We start from the raw sequence: 16,632 nt of genomic DNA on the forward strand, positions 1-16,632 counted from the left end.
AGTCAGAGGGTTTACATGACTCATCTAGTTTTGCAAAGCTACTGTGTGGCAAAACCCACATGCAAACTTAGGTCTGCCTGATTCTAAATCTTATGAAAGACACCAGCCTTTCTCTAAATGCTCCCTGCGAATCTTCTCTCTCTCACTCTAAAGGAATTAAAAAAAAAAAAAAAAAAAAGAGCTCATCACTACTGTTTTTTTATTATCAAAAAGTTTATTGTATTTCATCCTCTCAGCTGGTTAGACTGATTAAGAAAAAGCCTACTATTGCCTTGTGAGAGAAATGACAAAATCTTGTATGTTTTTCTCTAAGATGATAGTACATATTCAATGAAATGGTACACTTCTATAAAAAGATGGCATGACCTTGGCACAGTGTGATAAATGCTGTCTTCAAAATTGAATTGATTCTGATGTGGGATCATGCTATTTCAAGATTAAAAACAAAACAAAACCAAAAAACCCCAAAACTGGTTAAGACTATGCAGCCAGTCAGTTTAGTGATCTTCAAGTCTAGCTTTTAGACAAAAATGTTTTCTTAGCCAGCTTGGCTTGTTCTGAATTTATCAAGAGATTTTAAACTCCAGCTTAATCATTGATGGGTTAATTCTGGTTTCTTGGCTGACTGTATCAGCAGCAACAATGTTAAGAAACTTCGGATGACCTGGCATGCATTTTCTCAGCCTAACTGAGGGACATTAGATTTGGTGAATATTGGGGATCCTTTTTTCTCCCAATTTCCAAGATGGGTTGCCTGCTTTTTCCATGTTGGGACTTTATTCTTTACATTCCTTCTCTTCTCAGCTTCCAGAATATTAGAAACCATCTCTTTTGACAAATGAGACAAATGAAGAATTAGAGCTTATTTCATAATGCCCAAATTCTCATTTTATAAGGCACATTGTAGTGTTTATTAAATAGTGTTTCATCTTTAGGAAGTTTTTATAACAGTATTTTTTTCCAGTGACAATTTAATAGTCTCCCCCGTGAAACTCAGATTCTTAAGAACTTGGTCTGAGTCATCGCTGCTTCCCTAGTACCTACCAATTTCAAGCACCTTATTTATTCAATCTTTATCAAAGGGAGGTACATTGAACAAAATCCCTTTCAAGGGTGGTTAGATATATGAATTAAGAATGTATTTATGGAAGTCTTCGATATATCATCAACATACATACCAATAGAAGCTATCACTTTGTTCATATTGTCTCACTATTACCAATGACTTGAGATTTCTATCAATAATTTACTAATTTGCCACAAAACATTACTTTTAAGAAAGAAATATATAATAACAATCACGTAATCTTCTCCTTGTTCTATTGCTGATTGTTAATATTTTATTTTTAGATACAGAGCTTTATGAGATTAGAACTAACTTGTATGAGGCCAAATCTCCTAATGTCCTTACTAAATTCTCACACTGGACTCATCTAGGAAGTTCTTATCTTGAGAATAAGGCAAAAAGGAGAGAATGTCTGTAGTTTCCTTTCCTTTCTCATACTTTTCCCAGCCAAAGGATGGCATCAAGGTTCACGGCTGTTTCTACAGCACGTTGCTCCTAGCAATTGTCCAGAAATACTTCAGTGTTTAATCTTACAGCCTGAAAAAGTAGTCTTCCTTACTAAAGTAACTTTTTTTTTTGGTCTAAGTTTTGTTTTTTGTTTTTTGGGTTTTTTTGACAAATTTCATGTAAGACATTTCTGAAGAAGAATGTCACTCAACTAAAAGCTAATTTTCCCACACCATGGAGAAAGATATATTACATTTTGGGATTAAAATTGAGCTTTAACTAGCTGAAAAATATGAATGCTTCTAATATTTTACCTGTAATATCTGTATATTCTTCAGCTTCAAGAACAGCACTAAGGGGGGCAGAGGCACAATTAAGCAGCAGATACACAGACACCCAAAAAATCTGTTCTTTCTTCATTGTATAAATCATCCCTGAAATACAGAACCCAGATACATTTAATTAAGAGTTAATGTCGAATTATCTATAGACTAGTAGGAATCTTAAGCGTACCTCAAATGTAAATTTCTATGACACTTAATGTGTACTGTCCACAAATTCCATGAGTCATATTTAAAACATGTGTATGTAGTATTTAATATTGTAGACACACATATGTTCAGTGCATATGTCTAATATTCAAGTATGGAGCTCATATTTCAACCTTGAAAATATAAATTAAAATGGCAACAATTGATCAACATGCCTAAGTATGAATTAAGATCCATTTTCATATACAATTCTATTTCCCACATCTTTCTCACAGCTATTCTTCTTTCTCAGTCAGAATTAATTATATTTTAATATTTCTGGCATTTTTCTATTATTTCATTAATGCAACTTTCAATTCCTGATTTCTCCTTCCCTTGGCTTCAGTCCTTCTCTTCAAAAAGAAATACATTTTCCAAATTTTGTCTTTGTTTCCTTTAAAAGATATTTGTTTTTATAACCAATTTCTTTTTTTTTTTTTTAAGATTTTATTTATTTATTTGGCAGAGAGAGACAGCCAGCGAGAGAGGGAACACAAGCAGGGGGAGTGGGAGAGGAAGAAGCAGGCTCCCACCCAAGGAGCCTGATGTGGGGCTCGATCCCAGAACGCTGGGATCATGCCCTGAGCCGAAGGCAGACGCTTAACGACTGCACCACCCAGGCGCCCCTTATAACCAATTTCTTAACCAGATTTTCTATGCGATAGCAGACAGAACTGCTGAAAAAAATAAATCTTTAGCATTCTAGCAAGTCCTTTACCCCAGTCTTCCACCCTCAATTTAGGGAGTTACCTGATTCAAAAGAGTTTCACAGAAGAGTGACTTTAAGTGATAAACCAACACATTTACACTCTAAGGGAAACAGATTTCAACAGGAGAGTGAGACTTCCTCTTTCAAAATGATTTAGAGATCCACAGTAAAAAATAATGGAAAACCACACTGAAATTTTTTTAAGGCTCTTTCTACTTTGGATTCAAAGGTGAAAGGAAATGTGTTCGTATAGCATAGGAAGAGAGAAAGAGGGAACACATGCACATGTTCAGCCACTGATGTTATCAAAGTCAGGAAGGAAAGAGAAATCTTATCAGTAAGCATTCACAAATGCAAGAACAGATATTCCATCTAAAATAATTTAGAGAATTCTGTTTACTCCTATAGTGAATCATAGCTGCAATATACACCATTAAGGTGTATGTAGCTTTATAATAAAAAATAAAGTAATGCCATTTTGCTTTAAGCTTCATTAAAATCACTAGTGAAATGTACAGCCTATTTTTTCACAACACTTTGTAAATGTTAACATGTATTTGATTTTCTGTCAGTAACCATGTTATACACTTTCTATGTCATACCATGAACTATTTGAATTCACAAATATATAGGTATATATATGTATGCATATATATATTTTTTTTTGAAGAGTCAATCAGCTAAACTTCTAGTCTGTATATTATTTTTGAAAATGTAGTTTTTGAGGCTCCTAGGTGGCTCAGTGGATTAAGCATCCACTTTTGGCTCAGGGCATGATTCCAGGGTCCTGGGATGGACCCCTGCATTGGGCTTTCTGCTCAGGGGGGTTCTGTTCTCTCCCTCTCCCTCTGCCCCTCTCTGCTCGTGCTCTCTCTCTTTCAAATAAACAAATAAAATCTTAAAAAAAAAAAAAATATTTTTCAAGGACTCTTCTATTTCCATTAGTTTCTTTGAGATATACAACCCTGTTATATTTTGAGTGCAAAATATAGCCTATTTTTCTATCCCATCATTTAGGGAGCAGGCTAAAGTTGGGTGCCCAAAGATCTTGATGAGAATTTGGGCTCTAAACCCACGAAGTTACTTTCTTTAAAACTATTGGCCTACAGAGTTTCCTAATTTTAGTAGTTTTAGACTTTCCTTGGTTGCAAGGATTAGAAGCCAGCTCAGACAGTTTGGGTCAAAAGGCCATCAGCTTATTCATTCTAGAGAAGGTGGAACAATCTAGGATTAGAAAAGAAGGTTTGTGGTTGGATCTGAGAGTCGGGGAACTGAATGCCGCTTGAAGTCTCTCACAGCTACTGCACTCCTTAGACAAGTTTTAGTCTCCTTCAGTGCAATCCAGTTTTCTCTACATAGGAGGATGCATAGCACTGATATTTCCAGGGTTTTAAACCTTAAAAGATTCTTCCATCAAAACAGTGTGACTGCTTGTCTTTATGGACTAGTGTCAAACAGCTTGAGAATAAAACAGATGGTTTCAATTTGGAGGAAGTGCATTTCACTTTTGGATCAATGCATTTGAGGTGAAAAGCTGTTAAGAGAATCGATATGGAGGAGCTGAAACAGACTTGCTTAGGGTTGGGGAATAGGATAATGTGGTAACATTGCAAATCTCAACATAAGTATATGGTTTTATGATGGAGTGGACAAGTGTGGCTCTCAGGAGGACTGGATTGTTGCTTCCAGAAAAAAGAAGGGTGTTGGACAGATAAAAGGTTGAGTATGCACTGTAGCAAGCGAGAGCTAAGCAATGGCTGATCCAGAGCTTGAATTCAAGTTAGCCCAACCTCCCAGAGCAAAAGATTGATTTCAGGGGCACCTGGGTGGCTCATTCGTTAAGCGTCTGCATTCGGCTCAGGGTGTGATCCCGGCATTATGGGATCAGGTTTCTCCGCTGGGAGCCTGCTTCTTCCTCTCCCACTCCCCCTGCTTGTGTTCCCTCTCTCGCTGGCTGTCTCTCTCTGTCAAATAAATAAATAAAATCTTAAAAAAAAAAAAAAAAGGATTGATTTCAGCACACCACTGAAAAGACAGTACAACTTCTTATGACCTGATAAAACTGTAATCCGTAGAGATCAATTAGAGTGAACTGACTTAATTACAGATCATTGTAATTAATTTCCTTTTTAAGATTTCCAAATGCATCACTAAGTTACATTGCAAAATGGCAAACAAGACAGCAAACCCAAACTGAAGCTATGCATTGGGTAACTGACTATGCCCTTCTGGACTCCATTTTTTTGAATAGCTGAACCCATTAAAAATACCTACTACCTACCTGATATCATAGAGAAAAATTGATTCAAAGGAATTCAAAGATCTGAATATGAAAGATAAAACATTAAATCTTATAAAAGAAACATAGGAGAATATGTTCATGATGAAGTTGGCAAAGGTTTCTGAATCAGGATACAGACACCACCAATTATAAAGTAAAATACTGTTAAATGGATTTCATTAAAATCAACTCACCAAGTTAAGCACCATTAAGATGCTGAAAAGAAAATATTTGAAACTCATGTATCTGAAGATTATACATTGAAAATGTATGAGGAATTACAAATGAATTTCCAACTAAAATGGTTAAAGATTGAACACTTCTCAGAAGATTATAGGCAAATGGCAAATAAGCATATTAAAAGATACTCAACATAATTAGTCATCATAAAAATTAAAATTAACACTATTGTGAGATAATATAACAACAATTAGTAAAAACTGATACTATGAAGTGTTGATGACTCGAACCTTCACCATTGTTGGTGGGATTATGCTGTCATCTGAATTATTTGTGTTCCTCAAATTCCTATATAGAATCCTAACTCCCAAATGTGATGGTATTAGGAGGTAGGGTCTTTCAAAAATGATTAAGTCTTAGGGAATAAGATTCAGGTTCTAATAAAAGAGACCTCACAGAGATCCCTCATCTCTTTCACTATGTGAGGACACATGTGAGGAGGTGTGAACTGTGAACCAGGAAGAAGGCCCTCACTCTTGCTAATCCCTTTGAATTTCTAATTCAACATCAGAAGTTATTTAAGCAAGAATATATTATATAAATGTGTTGTGTTAGTGACTAGTTATATGTAATAATATGTTAGACACTAAGAGAGATTAAGAAATTTAGAGGAAGCCTTGACCTTAGGAATTTACATATAACCGACTGAGTTAAATAAAAACACAATGTTAAATGCCTAGATAAATTGTCAGAGTATCTTTGTATATGCCAGGCACATAGTAGTGGAAATACACACATGTTAAATTGTTTAACTTGAATAAAAATAGTATTTATATTTTGGGGTAACAAACTAAAAATCCTAAACTTAGTTCTGCCAGCAACCTGTTAAATAACCTTTGGAAATAAATTTATATATATATATATTTTTTAAAGATTTTATGTATTTGTTTGACAGAGAGAGTGAGAGAGCACAAGGTGGGGGAGCAGCAGAGGGGAAGGAGAAGCAGGCTCCCCACTGAGCAGGGAGCCCAATGAGGGGCTTGATCCCAGGACCCTGAGATCATGACCTGAGCTGAAGGCAGACACTTAACGACTGAGCCAACCAGGTGTCCCATATTTTTGAACCCGATTTATAAAATAGATGACTTTGACTACATTGTCCTTAAATTCCATTCCAGTTCTAAAAATTTATGCCTTTTAATTAACATATTTTATACAATCCACAGAATAATTTATAGTTATGTTGTATCACTTACTTTTCCATGCACTTTAATGCTAATCTGCAGTGTCAATTTTATCCTTTTAGGTCAAGACGTGTTCTCAGAATATAAGTTCAGCAAGATGTTATTAGCTGTTACATAAAAATAGTATTCATACGTTAATACATATTTATGTCTGAATTAAAAAGCTTATATAGGTTTCTCAACCGTAGGATGTTTATAGGATCCTTATTATGGTATGTGCAATTGTATATTCTATGGGAGAATATAGTAAATGCATTTCCAAACTTATATGACAAGGGGCTATTTTCCCATAAAATATTTTTGGAAAATACCTTAACAAATAATGTTACATTTGGGGAGAAGTCAGTAGATTTTCTAAACTAGAAAAGTATTAAAAAGCATGATGTGATCTGTGCTTTAATAAAATCCAGGATGTATGGCAAATGTCGAGAGGGCAAATTTAAGTGGAATTGGCAGCTAGAATGTTGCAGAGGATCAGACCGAAGTTATGAACGGGGAACCATCAGTGGAACTACAGAGAAAAGGGCAGGTCTGAGAGACTTTTTGAGTTAAGTATTGATAAAACTGAGTAATTGAGTAAATACAGGATATGAAGGACAGAGATTTCAAGTATATCCTGAGTGAATTATTGTGCTAGTCATACAAATAGGTAAATTAATATAAGTATTGATTGGTGTGCATATTAGGGATGAATTCAGTCTGGACAGATTGTATTTGAGGCTATGTTTTCTAAGTGGACCTGTATAAATGCAGTTAAAGATGTAAGACAGGAGCTGGGAAATGTTTGATAAAATCATCATCATCGTGAGGCAGGGTCATTTCATCAAGGGAAAAGGTGCCAATAAGTCATTTCCAGCTTCCCCTTCAACTTTATTTCCTATCCGTCTTTCCTGTAATTATTTGGCTTCATGAACACTGGGCTACTAATCCCTTGGCTTCAATGAAACTGCTAATTCTTGAATAAACCATACTCATTCTAGGTGTAGTACTTTGAAACCACTATTTCTTATGATGAGAATACTCTTCTACAAGATGCTGGAATAGCAGACTCCTTCTTTTAGTTAGGACCCTTTCCAGATATTCTCTCTTCCAAAAGATTTTCTTGGAGCACCATATTTAAAAAGTTACCACTACCGGTTCCTCATCATTTTATATCCCAATAACCTGGTTTTTCTTTTTTAAGGTTCTTTGCCTTTTCATTACTGAACTGTAGAAGTTCTTTATCTATTATGGATATAGATTCCTTGTCAAATATATACATTACAAATATTTTATCTTGGTTTATGGCTTATCTCTTCTTTTTCATATAAGTGTCTTTTTTTTTAAAAAGATTTTATTTTATTTATTTGACAGAGACAGCCAGAGAGAGAGGGAACACAAGCAGGGGGAGTGGGAGAGGAAGAAGCAGGCTCCCAGCGGAGGAGCCTGATGTGGGGCTCGACCCCAGAACGCAGGGATCATGCCCTGAGCCAAAGGCAGACCCTTAACCGCTGTGCCACCCAGGCGGCCCTCATGTAAGTGTCTTAAGCACAAGTTTTTATTTTTAGTAAATTTGATTTTTAAAAATAATTCAATAGTTCAGTGGCTATTAGTATATCTACAAGTTGTACAAACATTGCCCCAGTCACTTTTAGAATATTTTCATTATCCTAAAAGGAAACTTCCCACCCTTTAGCCATCACCTCCTTGCTTCCCGATTTCCCCATTCCACATCCCTAGGTAACCATTAATCTCCTTTCTGTCACTGTATCACTTAATTCTAGACATTTCATATAATCTACTATATGGCCTTTTGTGTCTAGCTTCTTTCATTTAGCATAGTGTTTTCAAGGTTCATCCATGCTATAGCACATATCAGTATGTCATTTCTTTTTATTGCTGAAAATATTCGATTGTATAGAGACACAATAATTTATCCATTTATTAGTTGATGAAAATTCGTGCTTTTTCCACTTTGGGGGTATTATGAATAGTGTTATGAACATTTGTGCACAAGTTTTTGTGCAGACACAGGTTTTCATTTCTCTTGGGTATGTAACTAAGAGTGGAATTATTGTAACATATAGTAACTCTGCTTAATATTTTAAAGAACTGCTGGATTGTTTTTCAGAGCAGCTGTACCATTTCACATTCCTACTAGTAATGTTTTGCTTTGTTTTCTGAATAGCACTTAGCATCACTTACATATTTATTTTTGTACATGCTTGCTGTCTCTATCACTAAAGCATTTTCCATTCTTAGCATAGACACTTTATATAAACATTCACAATTCTATGTTTAGTACCCGAAATGATGACTAAGTAATACTTGGTGAATAAATGAATTAATTAGGATATACTTTGTGGGCTAAAATTAGGTTACAATATGGATCTTTGGATATATCCATGCAGTTTTATTTATTTCTACCAGTCCCACCAAAAAATAAAGAGATTAGAAGCAAACGTGATGGAGTGGTCATCCATCAATATTTCTTTTTCTAACAGTGTTTTTACATTGCTTATTCCACTTTTCTGGAAGTATTGGAAGTATGAAATATTTCAATTGAAAAATTTGTTTAAAAAGAAATTTTTTAAAGAAAAGGTGAATAGAGTAGATTTTGTGCTTATAAAATTTTGCTTAAGTGGTAGGTATTTTCTAAATCAAAAGAGGAACAAGAGGGATTGCCAAAATCCAATCAAAAGAAATGGTAGTATATAGGAGAGATGCCAAAAGGTATACTTAGAAAAGAGGTAATTAAGTGAAAGAAATGTATTATTTGTTATTTCACTATTTAAGTATGATATTAACATTCTTTTTTATATTAATATTCTTGAGAGAGTATGTGAAAGAAAGGGAAGTGGTCTGTATGAATCTAGGAAGTGAGGAGCCAAAAATGGAAAGTGAAAGGGAAGAACCTTGAGATTTTCACTTATTGACGATGTAAGCTTGTCTATAAACTTCATATCAACTATAATCCTCTTAAAAATCTTATACTATATGAAATACTATACTCATCTTAAGAAAACTGAGGCTCAGGAAAAGGGTATAAATTTTCTAAATAGAATGAGACAGAGCTAAGGTTGCACCCATATCTCTGTAACTCCAGAGCTCATGGTCATATCACCATACTAAGCTGCCTTCCCCAAAACTGGTTAATCTGTCTTCAGCAATGTCTACAAAGCACTCTGCCTACAAGGTTACTCTGGTTCCTTATGGAAACCAAGAACCAGCAAATCAATCCAAGTAAATGTTCCATGCTGTAATCCCAAGTAATATCTTTCCTTCTTCCCTTCCTCCTTTTTTTCTCTTTCTCTTCTGTTTTTTCCTTCCTTCGTTCCTTCCTTGTTCCCTCTACCCTCCACTGCTGCCCCCTTCCTTCTTTTCTCTTTTTTAGGTTTGTTTAGTGATTAACAGAAGGAGTCTGGAGTGAGACTGTGTTATGGACTCAGTCGTGTGTCCCCCTACAAATTCGTATGTTGAAGTCTTAACCCCCAATACTTCAGGCTGTGCCGTATTTGGAGATGAGGTCTTTAAAGAGCTAATTGAGGACAAACAAGTTTGAGGTGGACCCTAATCCATATGACTTGTGTCCTTATTTTTAAAAAGAGGAAAAATTAGGATATGGATACATGCAGAGTTAAGACTTACTACCTAAAAGTCCAGAAGAGAGACCGCAAAAGAAATCAGTCTTTGTTGACACCTTGATCTCCAACTTCTAGGTTTCAGAGCTGTGAGGAAATAAATTTTTATTGTTTAAGCTACCCAGTCAGTGACACATTGTTATGGCAGCCCTGGAAAACTGGTACAGACTGTAAAACTTCAAATACTATTTCGGTAACTTACCAATTATTGGAATTTGATAGTACATTTATTCCTTCTTTGCCTCTGTTTACTCATCTATAAAATGGATATTTTACTAGAACCTATCTCATTGGCTGTGAGGATTAAAAAGAGATTAGATTAGATTAGATTAGATTAGATTAGATTAGATTAGATTGTAAAGGAATTAGAATGGTGTCTAGTTCAGTAAATTGTAGCTATCACAATTTATGTAAGTAATTCTTGACAAGATGTTATACTGTAAAAATGGCAGCTCAGTATTCATGGAGTTAATTCTTTCTTGAGAATGTTATCTCAGACTCCTTTGAAGGTCTAAAAAATAACTGAAATTATAGCACTGATTTGTGAAGAGTTTAGGGACAAACTGAGAGACATTTTTGTTCTAATTTGGTTAAGTATGGAAGCCAAGAAGTGCTGGGCTACAAGTTATAAGGTGAGCAGTACAGATCTTAAGGTAAAGCGAATATTCTAAGGATCACAGTCAATTGGAGATGGAAACATGTTGGCGATTTGGCTTTGGTGACTGAAAGAGAACTCAAAGGAAATGGCAAACGGTATTGATAAGGATGGGAACTTACAGCAGGATTCAAAAAGCAAAAGGCTCACAGAGAATGGAAGAGACCAATAGTAGGTTGGAATTACAGCATCAGATTTCTAATACATTATTTGGGGAAAGGCATAAAACAACATGTGGGCAGTCACTGATCTATCATTAATAACTCCCGTTATTTTATCATCTTTTAAAAATATTTATTTATTTGAGAGAGAGAGAGAGAGTACACAGAGGGAGAAGCGGAGGGAGAAGCAGACTCCCCACAGAGCAGGGAGCCCAATGTGGGCCTCGATCCCAGGACCCCAGGATCATGACCTGAGCCAAAGTCAGACATTTAACTGACTTGAGCCACCCAGGAGCCCCTTATTTTATTATCGTTAAATTAATCTGGAAAAATTACATATTGTGTTTCCTTATATGTTATCAGCATGGTGCTTATGTAATTTAAACTTCCTAGTTCAAATTTTCTTTCTCACATATTGTTGAACTTCTTTTTTGAAGTTTTACTATTAATTTCTGATACCAATGCATACTTTGCCTATCCAAAAGAAAGGAATTTCATTTTGGCTGCTTCTTTGTGGTGTACCAGTGAAAGACAGGAGAGACAAAACCTGACAACTAGAAAAGAAAAAAAAAATAGCTTGAAGAATAATTCCAATTTTCTGCTCAGTAGTGGCTAATGTTGTTATCTTCTTGGTGTTTATTACTGCCATCCACTCAATTTGGCTGATCCGTAGGGGAGCTACCCTCTGCCCACTAAAATCTGGAGCCTGGTTTATATTTAACCTATGTCCTTCTTTGACTGTTTCTCATTTTGGGTGAATTTGCTACATACTAACATCAAGGATAATGAATGAAGAAAGAAAAAATTAAGATAAAACTTATGGTGGGAAAGGGGAAAGATAAAAACCCTATAGAGATTCTAATAATTTTCTCTTTTCTCTTTATGTTTTAAAGTTCATTTTGTATAAATAGTATTTTCAGTGGAAAATTTCCAGATATTCATAATGACTAGGGTCCGGAAATGGATTTTTGTTAAAAACTATTCTTAATAGGCTTCCAACTCTTGTTCCTGAGTGCAGAGTTTCTAAACTTGCATCATCTCAGTGAGAGGTTTGAGAGCAAGACTTTTCTCAGAAAAAGAGTATTTTTTGAATAAATACATTGTGGGAATGCAAATGTTTGGGCAGTTTCCCAAGAGAGGTCTAAGGCTGTGTAACTGCACATTTGCCACATACCAAATTCTAACAAGTCAGTTCAGAACCTTTTTTATCTCTTTACTAACTTCCCCCCAGGTCCCACATTCTTGGGACACGGAGTCATCATTATAAGCATTATTTTGGCATCAGGATTATTTACCTATGAAATAAGATTTTTAAAAAAAGATAAAGTGTCCTGAGGTTCTGACTATATGGAATATATTTATTTTAAGAAGTGATATTAGAAGTACAAAGATATATCATTATAAAACATCATTTTTGAAGTGGTTTCTTATCTATTAGGTTACTGTATCTTGACAATAATGCTGTAAAGCCAATGGGACAGGTATACTGGATTTATGTTAGAGATACATGATTTATTTTCCAACATCATATGCCTAGATGGTTAGTAAGTGAGAGTCAGGACTCGATTCTGGACTTTCCCAAAGCTTCCTTAAAATAAGCAAAACTGATATGATAGAGACTAAATCCAATTCGGGAAAATATAATTCAATATATTAATTACTTATATCTGTCTGTCTGTATTTGTCTTTGAAATACTACCTTTATTGTGAATTGAAGACTATGAGTAGGCAATCTCACCAAAGGAACTACAGGATAAAACTCAGTTTCTCTGGTTTGCTAATCCTATAAGTATAATTCATTAACCAAAATAAGTTTTTACTGTGGTCATTATTATAATTTTTGATTTAGTGAGTTGTCTAAATGTTTTCTATTTCTAGTTTAAATTCTATACTTCATCAGTGATTATATTTATTACTATGTAAATGTGTATGTAAATCCATGTAAATACATCACTCTATCAATATATATGGGAAGATGGTTTTTGACCCAAGCCTTAGCTAACCACATTCAAGAAGGGCATAGGTCAAAGCCTTAAAAAACCGGGTGGGGGGGGAGGGGCTGCCCCTTACACTTGAGAAGAGGACACAGAAGTTCAGCCAGCAGTCAAAGACTGAATGAATAGATTAGAACAAATCTACACAAAGGAACATATAAAAAAGATACTGAAAATCTATAAAGTATCATATTTTCTTTTTTCCCCAAACTTTAGAGGAAATAGAAGCCACATCTACAAACAGTAAAAAAAAAAAAAAAAAATCTTGACTAAAGACCAAAGTTGAAGGAACATGTGGGTGGCTCAGTCAGTTGAGCATCTGACTCTTGGTTTTGGTTCAGGTCATGAATTCAAGGTCCTGGGATCAAGCCCCATGTCAGGCTCTACCACTCAGCAAGGAATCTACTTGTCCCTCTCCTCTGTCCCTCTGCCCCTCCTCTCTCTCTCTCAAATAAATAAATAAAATCTTTTTTAAAAAGAGAGAGAGAAGTGCATATGATATATGATATTGTTGGAAGTGGAGGTGGGGAGAAGTGGCCTGATTTGTGAGGAAATTAAAAAGTAAATCAAGATAATTTGATGATTAAAACTACATGGAAGGAAGAGAGAAGAATCAAGGACAGCTACACCACCTGATTTAACAAAAGGGTTGATGGATGGTTCCAGGCAGAGTTGAGAAGCCTAAGAAAAGGAACATGTTGCTTTAGGAAGGTGATGAATTCAATGTAAGGCAGTTTGAGTTTGAAGTATTTGTAAGACATTCATTGGAGCCATGAAATAAGAAGCCCAATATGTAGATGTGGAGCTCAGGGCAGACATCTCTGCTAGAGATAGAAATGTGAGAATCAAAGTATAAGTGATAATTACTTCTATGGAGTGGATGAAAGTGATTTAACAAGTACTTGTATAGCATTTGCTATGCAGCAGGCATTCTTCCTAAGTGTTTTTACAAACTTTATGTAATCTGTGACTCTTTGAGGTGAGTGTGAAGATTGGAAAGGAATACCCTAGAACTAAAGTCCAAAGAATGAGGATAAGGAAAAGAGATCTGAGAAGATGACTAAGAAATAGCCAGGGAAGCAGAAGGAAATCTGGCAAGCTATAGTGGCATGAATGTTAAGGGAAGAGGGACTTCAAGAAATTGTTGCAAGTTGACAATGTCTAAAGCACAAAGGGTTCAAAGTAATGCAAGAGCTAAAAAACATGCAGGGGGTTTAGTGACAATGACATTATCAGCACCCTTGCAAAATTACAAAAGATTTGGTACAGTGGTGTGGGCAGCAGCAGGTGAGCTATCGAAGGAACTGGAACAGAGGCTGTGAAAACAGCAAGTTAGGATATCATTTTGTAAGTGTAGCCTGATAAATAAGAGAGAGCATTTTAAGGGAAACTTTGTGGAGGGTATAGTTTTATATGTTTCTGCCATTAGAAAGAGGGAGAAAGAAGCTAAAACAAAAATAAAATGAATAGAGGGGCACCTGGGTGGCTCAGTTGGTTGAACGCCCAACTCTTGATTTCAGCTCAGGTGATGATCTCAGAGTCGTGGGATTGAGCCCCACATCAGTCTCCACATTCAGTGGGGAGTCTGCTTGGGATTCTCTCTCTCCCTCTTCCTCTGCCCCTCCCCCCACTCCCACACATGCTCTCTCTCTAAAATAAATAAATAAATCTTTGAAAAAAATAAAAATAAAATGAATAGAGGATCCTGTAAAATGAGTAGAGATCCTGGGCAACAGGTAAAGAGGATCTAACTTTGGCCTGAAGAAAAGATTATATCCCATTAAAACAAGAGGTTTTCTTTTTTCTGGGGGTCAGGGGATAGAGGGATATGATACATTTTCAGGTACGCGCATGTACATGTGTGTGTTTTGTGAGAAAGTTGAAGAGCCAGTAGAAAGTAGATTTTCTTGCTGTGATTCAATTTTCTGGGTGAATAAGAGGTTGACATTGTTCAAAATGTCAAGAAACAGTGGACTTTTAAAAATGTGAGGGTTTGATTTTTTTCTCGAGATGAAATAAAAGGAGATACTGAAAATTTCCTATTAAAGGATTTATGGGTTTCTGGAATCCAAAATTATAAATTCATAATAATTTCTGCCTTCGAAAATCAGTGCTCCTTCTCGCCAGATATAAAAATTAAACTTTTGAAGGATTCAGAGTTGGAATTTATCAGTTGGATAGACATAAAAGACAAAAAAGGGCAAGACTTTGAGGAGTGTTGGCAAGAGGAAATATATAAGTGGTTTATTATTTAATCATCAAATAATTTTTCCTGCATGTGTACATTCTTTGTTCAAAAAAGTAGATGATATATTAAGCTAGCAATATCACATACTTGGAAATTTAAATATATGAAAATGGCTGAATGCAAGCTCATGTTTATTTTAGCATAAAATTGTTATATTTTAAATATAGATATGCAACATTATGGCAATTATTAGATATGGCAGCACATCCATCTACCAGATGTAATATTACACAAAGTTCAATTAGTAATGATAATAAGTAGAAGATATAGTGGGGAATAATCATGGTAATATGAATTTTAAAAGCTAAATACAGGGGCGCCTGGGTGGCACAGTCGTTAAGCGTCTGCATTTGGCTCAGGGCGTGATCCTGGCTTTCTGGGATGGAGCCCCACGTCAGGATCCTCTGCTGGGAGCCTGCTTCTTCCTCTCCCACTCCCCCTGCTTGTGTTCCCTCTCTCGCTGGCTGTCTCTCTCTGTCAAATAAATAAATAAAATCTTAAAAAAAATAAAATAAAAGCTAAATACAAAAATATATGTCTATTTCAAGATAAACTAAGTAAAAATTGTTCATGCAGAAAAATATGTCTTAATAAAGGAATATACATTAGGCCAGTGAGATTATGGATCTATTTTTGAACTTTTTTTCCAGATTTATTTATTTATTTTAGAGAGAGAGAGACAGAGTGCATGTGTGTGAGTGGGAGAAAGGTCAGTGAGAAAGGGAGAGAAGCAGACTCCCTGCTGAGCGAGGTGCCCAACTCAACTCCGCTGGATCTCACAACCCTGAGATCATAACCTGAGTTGAAATCAAGAGTGGGATGCTCAACCAACTGAGCCACCCAGATGCCCCATATTTTTGAACTTTTTAAACTGTTGTTTTAGTTATCTCGTTTGTTTGTATATTGAACAACCATTCTTTACCACTTTTGGTTGATATTAGCGCCCTGAATATGTTCATAAATCTAGTTCTCAGGGAAAGATAGCCTACATCTACCCCAGGCATAAATTTATAAATAATAAACTCTTCATTAATCCACATTAACTGGTGATTCCACTTCCCTCACAGTGATTGGTTTAATTATTTGTATATGATAGCTCTCTGGCCAATGATAAGAAAAAGAAAGTATGCTATTTTCCAGGGCTGGAGATGGGGTATTTTTGAAAAAGATCCTTGCTCTAAATGGAGCCACATGGGAAAGGCCACATGATGTCTGTGGTCACTTGTCTTTATGTAATACCTATGCTGAAGCAACCATCTAGTAATACTGAGAATTCCCTGAAATAAAAACTACCTGCTAGGGGCACTAGGTGGCTCAGTTGGTTAGGTGTCTGCCTTCAGCTCAGGTCATAACCTGGGGTCCTGGGATCAAGAGCCAGGTCAGGCTCCCTGCTCAGCGGGGAGCCTGCTTCTCCCTCTCCCTCTGCCCCGCCCCCCGCTTGTGCTCTCTCTCTCTCTCTCTCTCTCTCAAATAAATAAAATCTTAAGAAAAAACTAC

General features: G+C 35.8%; 1 protein-coding gene across 7 annotated transcripts in view; it reads right to left on the minus strand.

Moving 5' to 3' along the window:
- TFPI (tissue factor pathway inhibitor) overlaps positions 1-16,632 on the minus strand; it is a 63,531-nt gene that overhangs the window by 34,592 nt on the left and 12,307 nt on the right. The window contains exons 2-4 of one of the 7 annotated variants that reach the window (XM_045806284.2): positions 10,088-10,164; positions 6,470-6,564; positions 1,828-1,947 (exon numbers count right to left, since the gene is read on the minus strand). In XM_045806284.2, the coding sequence (XP_045662240.1) occupies positions 1,828-1,945 (118 nt within the window). In that variant the 5' untranslated portion in view covers positions 1,946-1,947; positions 6,470-6,564; positions 10,088-10,164. Of the gene's footprint in view, positions 1-1,827; positions 1,948-4,574; positions 4,715-6,469; positions 6,565-10,087; positions 10,165-16,632 lie in introns of those variants that run through there. The other 6 variants (XR_015724338.1, XM_045806281.2, XM_045806286.2 and 3 more) reach the window with 6 other exon arrangements.

Source organism: Ursus americanus, chromosome 1 (genome assembly GCF_024610735.1).
Source record: "Ursus americanus isolate L20-20 chromosome 1, mUrsAme1.1.p, whole genome shotgun sequence".
NCBI classification, from domain to species: Eukaryota; Metazoa; Chordata; class Mammalia; order Carnivora; family Ursidae; genus Ursus; species Ursus americanus.